The 18,778-nt window shown below is 47.8% G+C and overlaps 1 protein-coding gene across 2 annotated transcripts; it reads right to left on the bottom strand.

The window, feature by feature from the left end:
• Window positions 1-2,140: 2,140 nt before the first annotated feature.
• RAB13 (RAB13, member RAS oncogene family) lies at window positions 2,141-18,558 on the bottom strand. Of its 2 annotated transcripts, none has more exons than XM_054978222.1 (10): window positions 18,382-18,558; window positions 16,067-16,186; window positions 14,965-15,126; window positions 11,010-11,070; window positions 10,732-10,792; window positions 5,976-6,053; window positions 5,135-5,224; window positions 4,699-4,764; window positions 3,940-3,990; window positions 2,141-2,964 (listed from the first exon to the last, which is right to left on the bottom strand). In XM_054978222.1, exons 2-10 carry the CDS (start codon window positions 16,179-16,181, stop codon window positions 2,893-2,895), a joined length of 756 nt encoding a protein of 251 aa, XP_054834197.1. In that variant the 5' UTR covers window positions 16,182-16,186; window positions 18,382-18,558; the 3' UTR covers window positions 2,141-2,892. The 2 variants fall into 2 exon arrangements, with proteins under 2 accessions (XP_054834197.1, XP_054834206.1); XM_054978231.1 differs by lacking the exon at window positions 18,382-18,558 and adding an exon at window positions 17,779-17,794.
• Between the last annotated feature and the right edge of the window lie 220 nt (window positions 18,559-18,778).

Genomic DNA, 18,778 nt, shown 5'->3' with positions numbered 1-18,778 from the left:
CCAGTGTGCAATCAATGGGATTAATCTGGGTTACTCAACATTGGATGGCATTGCAAACCGGTAATTCAGGTCCCTTGGTTCTCCAGGGGGCGTTGCTTAAGTACACATTGCTTTTTCATACTGGGCATTGGCAAACCGTTTTGAACCGGAAGTGTTTGTGACTCCTGCGAGTCTACCTCTATAGTTTCCGGTTTCCAAAGGAACAGTACTTCAACCATGGAGATGATGGATAGAGCGGTCATGTCCGGCCCCTCTCAACAACGGCGGCTTCCTTTTTCCTCCCAAGCCGGGTGCGTGTTGCCATGGCGACGGAGGCTGTCCCTTGGCCGGTTCTTTGCGCCGGCGTTTCATCGGCGCACCCTTGATATTAGCATAAATTTGAATAAGTAAACACGCAACTGGTCAAAACAAGTCCGTTCCTATTTGCCCGGGCGACTGCGTTGTTTGCATTACTGGGAGGTGTTTTTTAAAAAACGCTTTCTGCGTAGGTTTGCTTTTCCTAATCCACATGCGGGCGCAGGAGACCTCTTGGAATTACAATTGATTTCCACTCCACAGAGATCCGTTCCCCCGGAGTAAAACGGATGCTTTGGCGGGTGGGTTTTGTGGCATCACACCCCTGCTGAAGTCCTTCTGTTACTCAGGCTCTGCCCCCAAATCTCCAGGAATTTCCCAACACAGTTGGCAAACATATAAATTTCCTCACTGCTCAAAAACAGGGTCGTTGCCATGGTGACAGCCCCACAGACCAAAGTTATCAATGGTAGCAACTCCCTCCCACCTAGGGTTACCAGCCTCCAGGTAGTAGCTGGAGATCCCCCGGAATTACAGCTGGTCTCCAGGCCACAGAGATCAGTTCACCTGGAGAAAATGGCTACTTTGGGGCGTGGACTCTATGGAATTATGCCGTGCCAAGGTCCTTTCCCTCCCCAAGCCCCACTTTCTCCAGGTTTCAACCCCCCCCCCCGATCTCCAGGAATTTCCCGACTTGGAACTGGCAACCCTATTTCCAGGGTATGGGTTTTGATGAAGCATAGTGATTCATTTAAGTGGCTGGGTTTGTGAATCAGCAGCACTTTGCTAATTTGATTCCTGCCACTGCCATGAGCTCAGCAGGGGCCTTGGGTAAGCCGCTCCTCTCAGCCCCAGCTCCCCAGTTGTATTATGGGGATAACAACACTGACTCGACTCGACTCGCTGCTCTGAGCGGGTCACTACTCTGTTGTTTTTGTTGTGGAAAAGAGCCAAGAGTCCAGTAGCACCTATAAGACTAACAAAATATGTGGTAGGGTATGAGCTTTTGTGAGTCACAGCTCACTTCTTGTTTTTTGTTATTATTAGCTGAAACCTAGTTGATCTTTAAGGTGCTACTGGATCCATATTAGAAAAAGTTGTTGATTGGAAAGGCCACTGATGCCAAGTTTGGGCGTCTAAGTAAAATCCTAGCATGTGTAGGGCAAAATTCTCTGAGCATGTGAAAAGTGTGCATTTCTTTGGTGAAGAGAAATAGGTTTTTTTTAAATGGGCCTAAATGGGCCTAAGCATGTGCAGAATACATAAAGATGCAATCTTTACATTTCTCCAGGCCTGGGGAGACATACACAGTCCCCTTCCTAATCTTTGCAACAACCCTATGAGGTAGGTTACGGCAATGGGAAAGCAGTTGGCACAGGACAACCCAGTAAGCTTATGGGCCAGGTAAAGATTTGAGCCAGGATACCCCAGTCTTAGTCCAAACATTCCTAATATTAAACCAACCTGCCCCAGAGTGAACACATCTCATCCTTTCCAAAAGGCACCTTGTCTTAGCATACACAGCGTGCTTTCCTGCTGAACAAACAGCTTAAAAATGGTCTGTTGCTCTGATCCTGTAAAGATGTTCCCTTCCACCAAAAACAGTACAAAAAAGGCACTCTCGTTGAGCTGAATACAACTGAGCACGCTCTTTGTAAAGAAAAGCTGCTTATTATTTTTTAAAAGTTCTTACGGTACCTTTAAACATGTGCCAAGCCCGTTATAACCCCGTATATTGTCCTGATTCCACAACACACCCAAACCCCTCCCCTGTGTCATGAGGAGGCCAGGAGGCGTTCGCTCCACCCACCCTGAACCTCAGTTCCAACATGTTTCAGCAAAGACGTCATTGCAAATATTTAATACTGTTCAAGAATTACAAAAGGAAAGTGAGAGACACGTCTGCAGTTATATTCTTTCAGAATGCCAACGTACATGTTTCGAGAATTCCACGTGGGCATACCGAAGAGAGAACTTCTAGGGCAGAGGCAGTTTGCCCCTCTTCCCCAGAGGACCTTGAGGTGGCTTAGAGTCTTTCCTATGAACTGTACAGCACACAGTCTCACTGTAGTGTGAACGAATTCTCCCGCTAGCGTTGTAGTGTGAAGGTGTCATGCCGAGAGGCAGGAAGGTACTCAGGCTGGCTTAGGGAAGAGACGAGCAGCATCCCGCAATGCTCCTGAAATTCTGGGAGTTCGTTTGCAGCCTGCTATGTTATGGCCCTATGGGGGCTGATTCTCCCCCAGTGATTCCCCCGCTGTTTAAATCGTTCTCCATCCTAGTTCTCTGTCCCCTCAATATTTATTTGCGGGAATATTGAAAAATTAGAAAGGAAGTTGAGTGTTATGAGTGTGTGTGCTTGTGTGTATGGGGGGGGGGGCGTCCCAGCCTCGGAACCTTGCCTGCTGCCAGCATCTGGGATCCAGCCCTAAACTGGCTTGCAAGCTCTGAGGTTTTATCAAGAGAAAATGAGCCTCCTGTGCTGCCTGGGGGGGAAGAGGCACCTGGAGTGGAAGGGAGAATTGGCACTCTGGTGCCCGATGCCAAGGCCCCGGGATGCCACAGAGTAGCAAACCGCAGCTTCTGAGCGGCCGGCTGCTACACCAAGGCACATTTACTGCTGCTTTTCTGCAATCCTTTCAGATCCAAGGGTCCCTTGTTGCTCTGACCCTGAAACAGGGAGGGGGGAAAAGACAGAAATGAGTTACAGGTGGTAGCAGGGAAGCAGCTGGGATGCTACACTGAAATCTGTTAACGTTGGAAATTGGCTCTGCCCTTGGAGAGGATACATCTTGGCTCCAGGTAACAAGGTTCTCTGGCCAGAGAGGGCTCTGCTAAGCCTTCGGGAGAGCATCCCAAGCTAAATGAGTACAATCTTTTGCAGAACTCCTGGTATGCACTGAAATTCACTCCCCGGGGGGAACGAAACCCCGATTATCACAAAGATCTTGAGCAGAAATGCAATTATTTTGGTGATCAGTTGTCACTGAAATTTAACCTGTGAAATTCACCTTCTCTTGGCCAGATAGGGTTGCCAGCCTCCAGGTAGTGGCTGGAGATCTCCAGGAATTACAGCTGGTCTCCAGGCCACAGAGATCAGTTCACCTGGAGAAAACGGCTACTTAGGGGGGTGGAGTCTATGGAATTATGCCATGCCAAGGTCCTTTCCCTCCCCAAACCCCACTTTCTCCAGGTTTCACTCCCCAGATCTCCAGGAATTTCCCAACTTGGAGCTGGCAACCCTATGGCAAGACCAGGTTTTTTTTTGTTGCTGGAATCCCCGGTTTCTAATTCTAAATCCCCATAACTTGAAGTGTTGCCGTTAAGCAAAATTTGAAAGAGAAATCCTGAGAGTCAAGGAGGGCCGGAACAAGACTGCAGTTCTTTGCATGCTTACCTGGAAGTAAAACCCACTGGATAAAGGGGGGGGGGGCTCTGAATAAACGGGCACAAGACCGGCCTGCGATTCTGAGATTTGGCTTTCTGATCTTGAAGTCTGCTGCTGAGTTTCAGAGCAGGGTTCACCTTCCCCACCAGGGAGAGGGCCAAATCGCAGAATGCTTGCCTTCTCCGCCTTTCCTCCGGCTAACTGGCTCGGCTCCGCTGGGCCTCCCCTGGACAGCCCTTTTCTGACAAACTGCTCACCGATTTCTTGCTTGATTTCAGAAGGATGTCCCTGGCCAGTGTAGTAAAGGCCTGAGAAAGAGAGGGAGAGGGAGAATTATGGTAGAGCTCAGTGAATGATATTGGTGTCTCTATTTATCCTTTTTATCAACGAAGCGGCTTACACTCTTGTTTGCTCCCCCACAATATCCTTGCGAGGCCATTATCCGTCTCAATCAACAGAGGTGCAAAGAGACTGACTCGCCTCTAGGCCATTCGCAGAGTGCACTGCTGAGATTTCACCGACTCTTTGTCCCCCCCGCCCCCTGCAGCCACTGTACCTGGCTGTGGAATGACTCCCGAGAAGGGAGACATAATTTATCGCTTTCTGGAATCAAACTAAGGGCCCACCTCTCCCAACCTCCGTTTTACAACCCTGGCAGGCCAGTTACTTCTGGGAAGGCCACAAGAACAAAAGGGAGGCAACGGCAATCTCCCATCATTTGCCTCGGCAGCTGGGATTCACAGATACACTTCTTCCTTTGAATATGGGTGTCCTCGATAGTCTCTTTTCTTCCATAAATGTATTTGATCCTTTTTTAAAAGCCATCTCATCTAACGGCCATCAGCACACAGTAGAAAATCACATAATTCCATCATTTCAGCGAAGGAGAATACTCTAAATCCAAATAAGCTTCCTGCCATCTCAGCAATAAGGCCAGGCGTCAACCCCAAAGGATGACTGCAGTCCTTCAGGGAAGATGTTGCACACCCAGCAGTTCCCATGGGCTTGTGACTCACCTCTTCCACGTTCAAGCTGGATTTGGCACTCGTCTCAAAGAACCGGATCCCGTGCTCCTTTGACAGCTGTCGGGAACGAAGAGGGACAGAGTCAGTCCTCTTGGCAAAACTAACCATCAAGAAAGAAGCTCTGTACTACCGCCAGTGTTTAGGTGAGGGATGTAGATCAGTGGCAGAGCAGCTGCTTTGCATGCAGCCGGTCCTGAATTCGAGCCCCGGCATCTTCAATTAAAGGCAATGTGCAAAATGTTGACCTGAGACCCTACAGAGCTGCTGCCGGACTAAATAGACAATGCTGACCTTGCTGGATCAATGGCCTGACTCAGTATAAGACAGCATCAGGCCTTCATGTGCATAGATTCAACATTTACAAACCACCACCACCCCACACACAATTTTCCTACCCCAGTATCCTCTGTCAGCCGTGTTTAGATACCTTTTCTGCTCGATCTCGAGGCACTTTGCGCTTGGCCTCCATGTCACACTTGTTCCCTAGCAAAAGGCGCTCAACGCCAGCAGAAGCATTCTGCAAAAAGAATATTGGAAAGGAATAATAGCATTTGATTTATATACCCCCCCCCCTTTGGGACAACTTAATGCCACACTCAGAGCGGTTTACGAAGTGTGTTATTATTATCCCTGCAACAATCAACCTGTGAGGTGAGAGGGGATGCGAGAGCTCTGAGAGAGCTGTGACTGACCCAGAGTCTCCCAGCTGGCTTCAAGCGGAGGAGAGGGGAATCAAACCTGGCTCTCCAGATTAGAGTCCTGCTGCTCCTAACCACTACACTGTCTGGACTGGATGGCTGCATGACCCCCCTTCGCTCTGCACAGGACCTGTGGGGGGGGCTAGCGATCCTGCTGATACTTTATAGAATTGTGTAAACAGCAAGAGACCGTACAGCGGCTTTGCTTCCTACCCTCTTCCCACCCTCACCCCAGGCTTCTTGTATCAAAACAAATATTTTCTTTTCACTCCACATCAGGTAGGGAAACGGGAAGGCAAGGGGACAAGTGGGGGAACAGGATGGGAGGTATATGGTGTCGGACCCCCACAGATCCACCAATGGCAACACTTTGCCTACAATAAGGGGCCTTCCCTGATGCAAGAGGCCGGAGCTGGGGAAAGAGTTGCTGTTAGCAGGACTGATCCACAGCACCCGACCCAGTGGCTTCAGCCTTCTTCTTCCCTGTAAACTCTACCTTCTTCTTTTCAACCCCCCACCTTTCATATGCATTTTAACTCCCTCCCCTCAATTTTTCCCACGCCCACTCACCTCTTTGATGCTCTTCATCCAATTCTGGATGTTCTCGAAGGATTTGTCGTCAGTGATGTCATATACGAGGATAATCCCCTGCGAAGGAGTCATGAGTTACAAAAAGTGGGGATAGTTTCAGGTGGGTAGCCGTGTTAGTCTGTAGCAGAGGAGCAAAATTTGGGTCCAGTAGCACCTTAAAGACCAGCTAGATTTCCAGGAAAAAAGAGCAAGAGTTCAGTAGTACCTATCAGACTAACAAAATTTGTGGTAGGGTGTGAGCTTTCGTGAGTCACAGGTCACGTCTTCAGATAGGTTTCCAGGATATGAGCTTTTGAGCATCAAAGCTCTCCTTCAAGCAACGGACCCACTCCTTCCTCGTCCAGACACAACCTGCTGGGTTGCCACTTGACCCTCAAAACCCAGCAACCGTTTGGCTGTTTCACTCTCAAGACTACCCCTCGGATGAGCAGCTTGTATTGTGTCTCTGCCAAGCTGTCAGAAGGTACACAAGAGAGCAGAAATCCAAGAGCCACCTGCATCTTTGCCTACCGGGACACTTCTTGTAACACGCAAAGCACTGCCCATCCTCAGACCCAGAAGACTTAAAAACATAAGAAGAGCATAAGATGGGGACCATCTAATCCAGCAGTCAAGTCTCACACAGTTGGCCACCCAGTTACGACTGAGGGCCAACCACAGGGCACAGGAGCAGAGGCCTTCCCCGCACGGTGCCTCCTGGCAACTCCAGGGGGGTGACTGGCTATGAATGGGGAGTTTCTCTTTCGTCACAATGGCTAGAAGCCACTGTTAGAACTTTCCTGCACAAATCTGCCCAATCCCCTTTTAAAGGTGTCTAAGCCTGTGGCCCCCGCAACATGCTCTGGCAGCGAATTGCACATCCTAACCACTCATGCAGAGAGGTATTTCTTTTTGTCTGTCCTGGATCTACTGCCATCGGCTTCATTGGATGCCCTTCAGTTCCAGTATTTTGGGAGGAGGAGAAAAAGTTTTGTCTACTCTTTCTACCCTATGCATAGCTTTATCAAAATTTAACATGTCCTTTAGTTGTCTCTTTTCTAAACTGAAAAGTTCTAGACTCTTCAGCCTTTCCTCATAGGAGAAGTGTTCCAAACCGCTAATCAGCTTGGTTGCCCTCTTCTGTACTTTTTCCAGCTTTTCAATGTCCTTTTGGAGATAGAGAGACCAGAAATGCACAAAATATTCCAAATGAGGGTCACCATAGATCAATGGTGGTGGGGAGTGCCATCAAGTCATAGCTGACTTATGGCGACCCCAGGCGGTATTTTCATGGCAAAAGACGAGCAGGCCATTGCCTGCCTCTGCAACTCTCGTCTTCCTCAGAGGTCTCCCATCAAGTTACTAACCATAGCTGACCCTGCTAACAGGCTCACCCGGGCTATCCAGGTCAGGCTACCATATATCTTAAGAACAACAACAACTGATTTATATACTGCTCTTCAGGACAACTTAACGCCCACTCAGAGTGGTTTACAAAGTGTGTTATTATTATCATCACGACAATCACCCTGTGAGGTGGATGAGGCTGAGAGAGCTCTGAGAGAGCTGCGACTGACCCAAGGTCACCCAGCTGAATTCAAGCATAGGGTCGCCAGCCTCCAGGTGGTGGCTGGAGATCTCCCAGAATTACAACTTATCTCCAGCCAACAGAGATCAGTTCCCCTGGAGAAAATGTCTGCTTTGGAGGGTGAACTCTATGGTATTATACCCTGTTGAGGCCCCTCCCCAAACCTCACCTTTCCAGGCTCCACCCTAAAAATCTCCAGGAATTTCCCAACCTGGAGATGGCAACCCTATTCAAGTGGAGGAGTGGGGTAATCACACCCGGCCCTCCAGATCAGAGTCCTGCTGCTCTTAACCATTACATCAAACTGAATGTTATTTATATATTATTTATTATTCTGCTTTTATTAAAGGAATACGAGCAAGTTTCTAGCCCTGATGGTGCATAGATAAACTGGTGGAATGAGAGAAGATCGAAGAAAGCTGAACAAGATGGCCAGGCATCATAGGGTGCTCAGTGGAACTACCCCAGCCCTGCCCCTGCGCGAACAGAATGAATTAGGAAAAATGATGAGCAAAAACAATCAATCCAAGTCAGGGTTCATTTCGTAGAAAAAGAGCTGCAGGAACTCATTGGCACAGCATATGCCACGCCCCTTGCCATCACCAGAAGAGGTTCGTTAGCATAACTGATTTGCATATGCCACACCCCCTGACATCACCTATCATGGCTGTTTTGGACCCAATCCAGGCCATTCAGGGCTGAAATTGGGCCCAAAATGGCAAAAAGGGGCTGAAAAATGGCCAAAAAGGGGCCCAAAATGGTCAGCATCAGGCCGCTGCTGAGTGGGAGAGTGATCCACCACCCGTCAGAGGCTCCAGGCTGTTTCAGCCCCAATCCAGGCTGAAATGGGCCCAAAATGACCGAGAATCAGGTGGGCGGGGCCACCTGACTTGTGACCTCTTTGGGGAGCTGCCGGAACTGCATTCCTGCGCGTTCCCCCTCGAAATGAGCCCTGATCCAAGTGATACAAACTTCCAGAAGCAGAATCCTGCTTTTTTCAGAGCCGACTTTTTCCGGAGCCAAACATGTATCTCCGTGTCTAGGCAGAATTTTGCTTTCTCACTCACTCCCTTCTGATAAGACCTTTCCAACCAAGAATATCGTGGCCAATAAAGATGGCTGGAGAGGGGGGCGGGATTCTCCCTAGAAGCTCAAACGATGAAACTGATGCTATTGTACTTTGATCACATCACAAGAAGACAAGACTCAGTGGAAAAGACAATAATGCTAGGAAAAGTTGAAGGCAGCAGGAAAAGAAGGCCCAAAGCAAGATGGATTGACTCAGTAAGGGAAGCTACGTCCTTGCAAGAGCAAGGCTGTCAATTATAGGATGTTTGGGAGGGCATTCATTCATAGGGTCACCGTAAGGCGGAAGCTACTTGAAAGCATACAAGTTGCACCCAAGGTGGGGTAGGGAGATGGGACACGATAAGGAGACAGTGTGGTGTGGTAGTTAAAGTGACTGGACATGGATATAAACTTTCCTAAGTCAAAGTTCACTTCGTCAGAATTTATTCCAGGAGAAGGAAGCATTAGTCAGCACTCACTTCATCAGATGCAGAAGGGCTCGCATCATCAGAAAAGCTGTGACTCATGAAAGCTTATGAATGCATTTTGTTATCTGCTAGATGTCATGGGAATCTTGTTTTATTTTTATTTTACAGGCTAAGACAGCTACCCAAATGGAACCCTCATCAGGCCAGGAGTAAGAAGTCCTAGGTTCAAATCTCCACTCTCAGCCTCTCTACACGAGACCTCTTACACGAGGACGCTCAAGTGAAGGGAGATGCAATGTTAGCTGGGAAGCTGAGTTTTAAAAGACGGATCAGAAAGCTTTGTCAATTTAACCTCTCTAGAGCTGGCAGAGATCACTCCTCAGAGGTTTGTTTATTTCCTCTTTGCCTCCCAGAAGGGGAGGTGAAACTGACAGAAACCCTTTGAGAAGAGATCTCTGCCAGCTCTAGAGAGGTGACTGGACAAGACTGCAAAAAACTGACTTTCTGTCAGTTTCACCTCCCCTTCTGGGAGGCGAAGAGGAAATAAACCTCTGAGGAGCAATCTCTGCCAGCTCTAGAGAGGTGAAATTGACAAAGCCTTCCGATATGACTTTTAAAACTTGGCTTCCCGGCTAATAAAAATGCATAAATGATTGATAAAGATTCAGGAAACTGTGTGGAACAAAGAAAGTCGTGGACAGAATTTCTTCTAGAAGTCAGGATCAAGTGATACAATAAAGAGGCAGATTCGGGGCAGGGGAGAGAACATTGCAGAAAACATAATGGGCTTATCTGAAGTCGCTCCCGCAAGGTGTGGCAAAGACCTGCTAGCTTAGACAGTTTCGAAAAATGGGCCTGACCAATCTGTGGAGGAAGAGATGTCTGTCGATGGCCAGAAGCCACGCTAGCTAAAAAGAACCTGCAAGTTTAGAGGGAGTGTATCTCCAAACACCAGCTGCCTGGAGGCACAAAGTAAACGAGAGCTATAGACTTCATGGCTCATTCTCAGGCTTCCAGGAACTGCGTGGCTGGCATGGCGGGAAGCAGGATGCTAGGCCAGATGGACTTTTCTGCCGGTCCTAAAGGCAGGCTGTTTTTACATCCTCGGCTTTCAGGGCAGTTCGCCAAGACCCTGCCCTGTGAAAAGGAGATCCCACCCCTCCCCAGAAAGGTCCTTCAGCTCCATAACCAGAAGCTACCAGGTTGAAATGAAGTCAAAAGAGTTTCCAGCTAAACATTAGGAAGAACTTCCTGACAGAGCGGTCCCTGAGTGGAGCAGGCTTCCTCGGGAGGTGGTGGGCTCACCTTCTCTGGAGGTTTTTAAGCAGAGGCTAGACGGCCACCAGACAGCAACGCGGATTCTTTGAACCCGGGCAGATCATGAGAGGGAGGGCAGGAAGGGTTACATCAGGGCTTAGTTCTCGCAGCCCCTTCTTACACGGCCAGGGTAAGGCTGATCGCCACCTTGGGGTCAGGTAGCACTTTTCCCCAGGCCAGTTTGGCCAGGGATCCTGACGGTGTTTTGCCCTCTTCTGGGCATGGGTGTGTGGGGGGGGGTGGGAGGTAGTTGTGAATTTCCTGCATTGTGCAGAGAGTTGGACTAGAGGTCCCTTCTAACCCTATGATCCTAAGATTCTCCTGGAGGATAAGGGAGCAGGGGCTGATTCCATACCATGGCTCCCCTGTAATATGCCGTGGTGATGGTTTTGAAGCGTTCCTGTCCAGCCGTATCCCTGCAAGAGAACGAAGGTCAAAGTCACCCTTCGAAACCGTAAAACAACCTTCCTCCCAATCCCGTTCCTTCGCACCCTCAGCCCAAATCAATATCATTGGCTCAGGTCCAAGCCTTCCTCCTCCCCCTTCTGTGCCTTCCATCTGCTATGCAAAGTTAAACAGTAAACTCCTTGGGGCAGGAGCTTTGCTTTGGATCCCCACCGGCCAAGCACTTACCAAACCTGAAGTTTGATTCTCTTGCCTTCGATCTCCACTGTACGAATTTTGAAATCGATCCCTAGATAGGAAAGAAGGCGTTAGAGGCTGCTCTTTGCCTGACAAAGAGGATCACACCTTCTTGCTGCTGCTTAATTTATCAGGTTCCATATGCATCAGCCCCACCTCCCTAGTTTACTCTCCTCCACACGCACAACAAAAGCAGGTATTGAATGGGGTGTGTGCGTGAACAATGAGCCTGTCCTTTTTTGGCTGCCTGCAACCCTTCCAAATGGAACAGGTGTCCAATGGCACCTCGGAGACAAACCCAATTTCTTCCTGCAGAAGTGTGCGTGAGTCAGGGCTTGCTCCGTCAGGTGCAGGGATAAAAGAGGTCTGGCTGAAAACGTATTTGTTTCTCCAAGAGAATGACAAAATAAGATGGAACTGTAAAAATAGATGGGAAGTGAATCTGGGGCAGAGTATTTCATTAAGAAAATGGGAACAAGCTTTTCAGCCGGTAGCAAAAGTCTCACTTAACACTGAATTAAAGCGCTTCAAGATGTTTTATCAAGGTTACTTGATATTAGTGAGATTAGCGAAGGTTACAGGCAGATCAGATTTATGTTGGAAGCACGGCAAAGAGAAGGAAGCCTTTTTCATTTATGGTGGCAAAGAGAAGGGAGCTTTTTTCATTTATGGTGGTCTTGTAACATGGCTCAAAATTATTGGAATGTAGTCGATAAAGAAATAGAGGTTATCTTGATAGGTGTTTTTGAGTCCATACTGAATATCTACCTTTTGGGGGAAGGTTCCAGTTCCATCAGAAAGGCATCAAAGAAACACAACAAATGGTTCTTACGGCCAAGATAACTTTAGCCCAAATGTGGAAACAGCAATCGCTTCCATCTTTGTAGCAGTGGCTAAACAAAGTTTCGTATGTGTGGACTACGAATAAGATTTCAGTTTATATGCATATATGGACGTGGAAACTACAGTCATCTTCCAAATTTTGTAGATACTTGGACCCTATTTACTGAATACTGGAATTGTCATAATGCATACTGTAAAAGACAGCAACAGATAGTAAACGTACAAAAATAACGTCTGCCTCTCAAATGTATCTGCTCTTAACCACTACTGGCTTGGTGTAAGACTTGGTATAAGACTAACAAAGTTTGTGGTAGGGCATGAGCTTTTGCGAGTCACAGCTCAGTGGACTCTTGCTCTTTTCTGCTGCTACAGACAAACACGGCTACCCATCTCGATCTATCTAAGGCAGGTATACTCAGGGTTTTTTTTCTGGGAAAAGAGGTGGCGGAACTCTCAAGAGGGAAAAGAGGAAGAAACACACGGGGTTCTTTGCAATAATATTTTCAAGCACTATTGCTGAGTATTCTCAAGAGGTTCCGGAACTCCGTTCCACTGCGTCCCCCCTGAAAAAAAAGCCCTGGGTATACTATAAGCAATACAGAGAGTGGAATAAAAAGTAAAGACGGTGCAGCAAAAGCAGCTAATGCCTACGCCCACCATTGCATCGGACTAAATCCTATTCCGTTATGAAGGTGCCCTCCTGGGCTGTCCCCTTCTACTATAAAATGCCCTCCTGACCATCACTTCCTGGTCCCATGCTGCCGCCAGAGGCTCCAAGGTAAGTGCCTGCAGCCCGCAGGGGTTGGGTTTGGACTTAGCTGGGAGGGCCCAGGAGGGGATGGGCATACCGGGCCTCAGGTGTCAAAATAGCCTGAACCAGTCCTACCTGGTTACTGTTGTGTTAAGGAGTAACTGATCCAATTTTAGTAACCTTGACAACGTATCGGCCGGCCTGATTTTCCAGAATCTCCTCCCGCTCCCACCCCACATCTAGGCATGACACACCTAGGATACAATTCCCACAGGATGTTTCCTTTACTGACACATCCTCGGCATTTCTGAATTCTGCTCAAAATTCTGGGCCAGGCGTTCCCATTGGATAGGAGTTCCTGGGCAGACGATGGCTATCAAAGGCTGCCAGCTGTTATAGTGAAAGGAGCAGAGCTTTTTTTCAGCCGGAATGCGGGGGAACGGTGTTCCGGAACCTCTTGAAAATGGTCACGTGGCTGGTGGCCCCGCCCCCTGATCTCCAGACAGAGGAGAGTTTAGATTGCCCTCCGCGCGGAGGGCAATCTCAACTCCCCTCTGTCTGGAGATCAGGGAGGCGGAGCTACCACCCATGTGACCACTTTCTCCGAGGGAAACCCACTGAGTTCCACCACCTCTTTTCCCAGAAAAAAAGACCTGGGAAGGAGTGCTTCTGAACACCAATGGGGCAATAATATGTGTACCTGTGGAAAGCGTTGCCTCCGCACCCTGCTTTGGGGCTTCCCAAAAGCATCCAGCTGACCCCTGTTGGGAGCTGGGTGGTTTCATTCAGCAAAGTACATGGGCAGAATCAGCAGCTGCCCATACAAGGGCATTCTTTGTGGTGGCCCCTGCTCTACGGAACGGCCTGCCCGAGGCGGTCAGGAGAGCCCCCACTCTCCTGGTTTTCTGCAAACGATGCCGAACCGAATGATTCAGAAAGGCTTTTTACTCAGATAGGAGGGCTGTATTGTAGGGAGGGGGTCTCATAGAGATGCTTCACTAATGGGATAAGGGCCACAGATTTCCCCGCTATGTTGCTTTACGTACTATATGTTGCTTTAAGTATGTGCTCCTATGTACTACCTGTTGCTTTAAGTATGACCCTACTGGGTCATTCCATGTTGTCTAATGTCAGTCCTAGAATTGCTTATGCTCTCTCTCAGAATTTCTTCAGCTCTGTATCAGATTTTTGCTATGTCTTTCTAAACTTGCATTTATTTATCCTATGGCATTGTTTATTGAAATGTCCTTGATCTTGACTGTACTAATCTCAGTCTACGTAATCTGTCGTGAGTCTCAGTGATAAAGGTGGACTGTAACAGTGAAATCCTAAGCAAGGTTACTCCAGTTTGAGCCCATTTAATTCCATGGGCTAAGACTGGAGTAACTCTGCTTAGGAATTCACCGTAAATGACACAAATAACTAGAAATAAATAATGACTAACAACAGAGCCTCCATATTCCAAGGCAGTATACCTCCAAATGCCAGGAAACAGACAAAAGGGATCTCTGGAAGGTACGGAGAGGGAAATTCCCAAGCTTCTAAAAGTTTGCATTTTCATCATTTTAAGGCATAGTTTTGATAGGTCTTCGGGACACCCCCTTTGGGAGCTCAGGCGATCAGTGAACGAGGAATGACTGCCTACAGCAAGTGCGTGCCCATTTTTACGATTAGGGGATTATTTTTGTTTATTTATTTATAGCATTTATAGTCCACCTTTCTCACCGAGATTCAAGGCAGATTACACTGTGCGAGATTAGTACAGTCGATATCAAGGACATTTCCATAAACAATGCCATAGGGTTAATAAACACAAGTTTACAAAGACTTGTAAACTTTAGCAAGAATCAAATACAGAGTTGTAGAAAAGTACAGAGTTGTAGAAATGCGGAAACAGAACATAAGCAATTCTGGGACTGACATTAGACAACATAGAACTACCCAGTAGGGTCATACTTAAAGCAACATAGGAGCAAATACTTAAAGCAACAGGATGTAAGGCAACATAGTGGTGAAGTCTATGATCCCTAAACAGAGCATAAGCAATTCTGGGACTGACATTAGACAACATAGAACTACCCAGCAGGGTCATACTTAAAGCAACAGGTAGTACATGGGAGCACCTACTTCAAGCATCAGATAGGACATAAGGCAACACAGCGGTGAAGTCTGGTCCTTAACTCATTAACGAAGCATCTGAGACCTCCCCTCCCTACTGAGACCTCCCCTCCCTACAGTGCAGCCCTCCTCTCTGAGTAAAAAGCCTTTTTGATGGATGGGAGGCTTGAAGGGAAGAGGAGGGGACGCTGTTGGGATGCGAGGAGAGCCTTCCCCAGGGATGCCCACACTCACCAATGGTGCTGATGTACGTGCCACTGAAGTTATCCTCGGCAAAACGGATGATCAGGCAGGTCTTGCCCACGCCACTGTCCCCGATGAGCAGGAGTTTGAAGAGGTGGTCGTAAGATTTGGCCATGTCCCTGATTCTGCTTGGGGTCTCCTTTTTTTTTCTTCCTGGGAGAGGGGGGAAAAAAGAGGAATCCGGAGAGAGAAAAGTTGGGAGAGTTTGAGAGCTGGCTCCTCCCTGCCAGAGCAGCTCTTTCCTCCTCTTCCTCCTCCTCGCCAGTCAGTCAGACCACTCCCCCCATGCCTTTTTTTTTGTGTGATCCCTTTCACTGGAAGGCAATAGAAGAAACCATTCCCTCTGGACAGGGAGGGGTTAACCGCAGAACTGAATCAGAACTCCGGGGCTGGTTCAGCCCTGAAAGGAAACTTGGTGCTCATTCATTCGGAAGGAGATCTGGAGCGGAAAGAGAAAGAGTCACAGAAGGGTTCAGTTTGAGCCCTGGAATGGGGGCGAAGCAAACACCAAGCGAGCGTGTGGAAAAATAAACAGGAATCTCGCAGGGCACAAAACTGGATCCCAGCAACAAGTTTTCGTGGATTGCAGCCCAGACAATATGTGGATTCTCCTCTCTGTGTGGGCATTGGACGTAGGAGGTGTGAAAACAAATAAACAAAGGAGGGGGCCGTGAAATGCAGGAAGTAGGAGGCGATTTAAAATTCAGATTGGTTCAAGGAAAACACAGAGACTACCCACACCTATGCTAAGCCAGCGCACCCCTAAAATAAGTGGGAGAAACCTCAAGTCTTTGTTCAAGTGTGGGGGGGGGGGGAGAAATGGTTGTCCATAATTCCTTCTCCTCAACAGCCCCACTTAAATGATCTCCACCAGGGGATAGATCAAGACTTCACCCTATTCAGCCAAGCCTGCTATTGTCATTCTCTGGCTATTATTCAGCTTCTGCAATCACTTCACTCTCCAAGATATAAGGACAGATGGACTCACGTTCTAGCTGTATCTGAAGAAGTGAGTTGTGATTCACGAAAGCTCACAGCCTACCACAAATTTTGTTAGTCTTATAGGTGCTACTGCACTCTTGCTCTTTTTTACCTCCAGTGGGGGATGAGCAGCTATATAGCCAGGCTGGGGGTCCCGGTATCTGCTGATTCAGGGTGGGGATTACAAAGAGATCCAACAGACAGTAGCATGGTGCATCGGGATGCATGTAGCCTGTAAGTAAGCAGAGAGCAACACCCATTATTATTTATGTATTTATTTATTGTTAAGGCCCTTCTTAGCAATATTATGTTGAATTCTACTGACATTAAAGCTGCATTTGATTCAACGTTTTCTGTGGAGGAAGTTAATGAAATTGAATATAGATCGGTGGTTGTTAGATCGTATTATAGGCACTTCTTTAAAGGTCAGATTAGGGGTTAATGGTTAGCTCTTACACAAGGAGGCTCAAGGAAAGGGAGATGCAAAGCCAGGAAGCATAGTTTTAAAAGACAGAACAGAAGGCTCTTGTCAATTTCACCTCTCTACAGGAGGGTAGTTTATAAGGACAGAGCTGGCAGAGAACTCTCCTCAGAGGGTTTGTTAATTTCATCTTCGCCTCCAGAAGGGGAGGTGAAATTGACAGAGCCATCTGGAAGATGAAATTAACAAACCCTCTGAGGAGAGATCTCTGCCAGTTCTGTCTTTTTAAACTACCCTCCTGTAGAGAGGTGAAATGTCTTTTTAAACTACACTTCCTGGCTAACATTGCATCTCCCTTCACTTGCGTGTCGTCATGTAAGATGTCTCAAGTAGAGAGACAAAATGTTAAAATTAGTTTGGTGATGTTGTATTTTGGCTTTTTTTGCTCTTTGATATGCTCATAAATGATACAGTTGAACAGGGGCCATTTCGTAGAAAAAGAGCTGCAGGAACTCATTCGCATAACTCATTAGCATATGCCACACCCCCTGACATCACCTATCCTGGCTGTTTTGGACCCAATCCTGACCATTCAGGGCCAAAATTGGTCCCAAAATGGCAAAAAGGGGCTGAAAATGGCCAAAAAGGGGTCCAAAATGGTCAGGATCAGGCTGCTGATGAGCGGGAGAGTGATCCACCACCCGTCAGAGGCCCGATCGGGCCATTTCGGGACCAATCTTGGCCGTTTTGGCCGCAATCCAGGCCCCAATGGGCCCAAAATGGCCGAGAGTCAGGTGGGTGGGGCAACCTGACATGTGACCTCTTTGGAGAACTACCAGAACTGCGTTCCTGTGCGTTCCCCCTCAAAATGAGCCCTGCAGTTGAATTTCTGTCAGGAACAGTTTTCTCAATAAAAGTGGGTGAAAAGTCCATTATGGTACTGCTACTGATGATACAATGTCATTTATTTATTAATTATTATTTTTAATAGTCCACTTTTCTCCTTGAGAACTCAAGGCAGATTGCAAAATATGATAAAAAACAATTCAATCAGACAGGAGGCAGGTTACAAAATATGATAAAAGCCATTAAATCAAACTGCAAAGATTTCTGATAAGTGAAACAATGACGTGGGGCTACGGCTGAAGAACTGGGAAACCATGCAAGCAAACAAAAAGTGATCTAAGGCAATAAAACGGTTAGCACAGGCAAAGAAATGTCTAAGGCAGCAAAGATGTTGAAAGATAGACATACCATACAGAAGAGAGGGTTACAAAGGCAGAAGGAAATACAGTAAAAAAGGGAGTGATATACACAGTAATCGTATGGTAGTGGAAAGTGCCATCAAGCTGTAACTGATTTATGGCGACCCCTTGTTGGAGTTTTCAAGGCAAGTGACTTACAGGGGAGGTTTACTATTGCCTGTCCCCGGTCTTCTTTGGAGGTCTCCCATCCAGTGACTAACCAAGGCCAACCTTGTTTAAGCTTCCGAGATATGTTGAGATTGGGCTTGCCTGGGCTATCCACATCAAGGCATTCTTCGTGAGCTGGTGGTGGAGAGTGCCATCAAGTCATAGCTGACTTATGGCAACCCCTTGCTGGGGTTTTGAAGGTAAGGGGCTAACAGAGGTGGTTTGCCATTGCCTGCCTCTGCAACCCTGGTTTTCTCTGGAAATCTCCCATCCAGTTACTAACCAAGGCTGGTCCTGCTTTAGCTTCCAAGATTTGATGAGATCAGACTGGCCTGGGCTATCTAGATCAGGGCATTAATTTTGTACAATAACACCACATACATGCAATCTCCTGAGCGGATCCATCACTCTGTAGACCCGATCTTGTTAAAGAATGCCCTCCTGAACAATTTGCAAATTCTGCTAAACGATAGAAGGGCAAAAATTTCTAAATTTTGCATGGATGCTGATGGGATCTGAATTGGTGGTGACTGATAACTGATTAGCGTTGATAACAAATGCTATGGCGCTATCAAGACAAAGAGAAAGCCAGACCTCATCCTGCCCTGCTGAAGGGGTTTTCCAGAGGTATTTAACTCCCCAGCCGGGCTGGAGGCGGGGAGGCTAGAACATGATGCCATCTAGCACCGATGACGCCCCGACCAGGGGCTTCATGCTGACGTCACGCGCCCTCCTCGGGAAGGCTCTCACAGCGACGGCGCCTTCGCCCGACGTGACGCCATAACTACGTCAGTGACGGAGGCAGGCGCCGATGTCGCCTCGCCCATTCCCCCAAGCTCCGTTAAAGCCGTCTCAAAATGGCAATCAGAAGGCGAAGAGCTGCCCTTCCCAACATGGCTTCCTCGGTGTCACAAGATGGCGTCCCCTTGTGGCGTAGCTACCTTCTCATCATGGCGGCACATCCTCAGCGACGGGGCTCCCTTCTCAAGAT

The sequence above is a fragment of the Eublepharis macularius genome, chromosome 1, assembly GCF_028583425.1.
Source record: "Eublepharis macularius isolate TG4126 chromosome 1, MPM_Emac_v1.0, whole genome shotgun sequence".
Lineage (NCBI taxonomy): Eukaryota > Metazoa > Chordata > Lepidosauria > Squamata > Eublepharidae > Eublepharis > Eublepharis macularius.
This window is presented reverse-complemented; position numbering and strand designations above follow the sequence as displayed.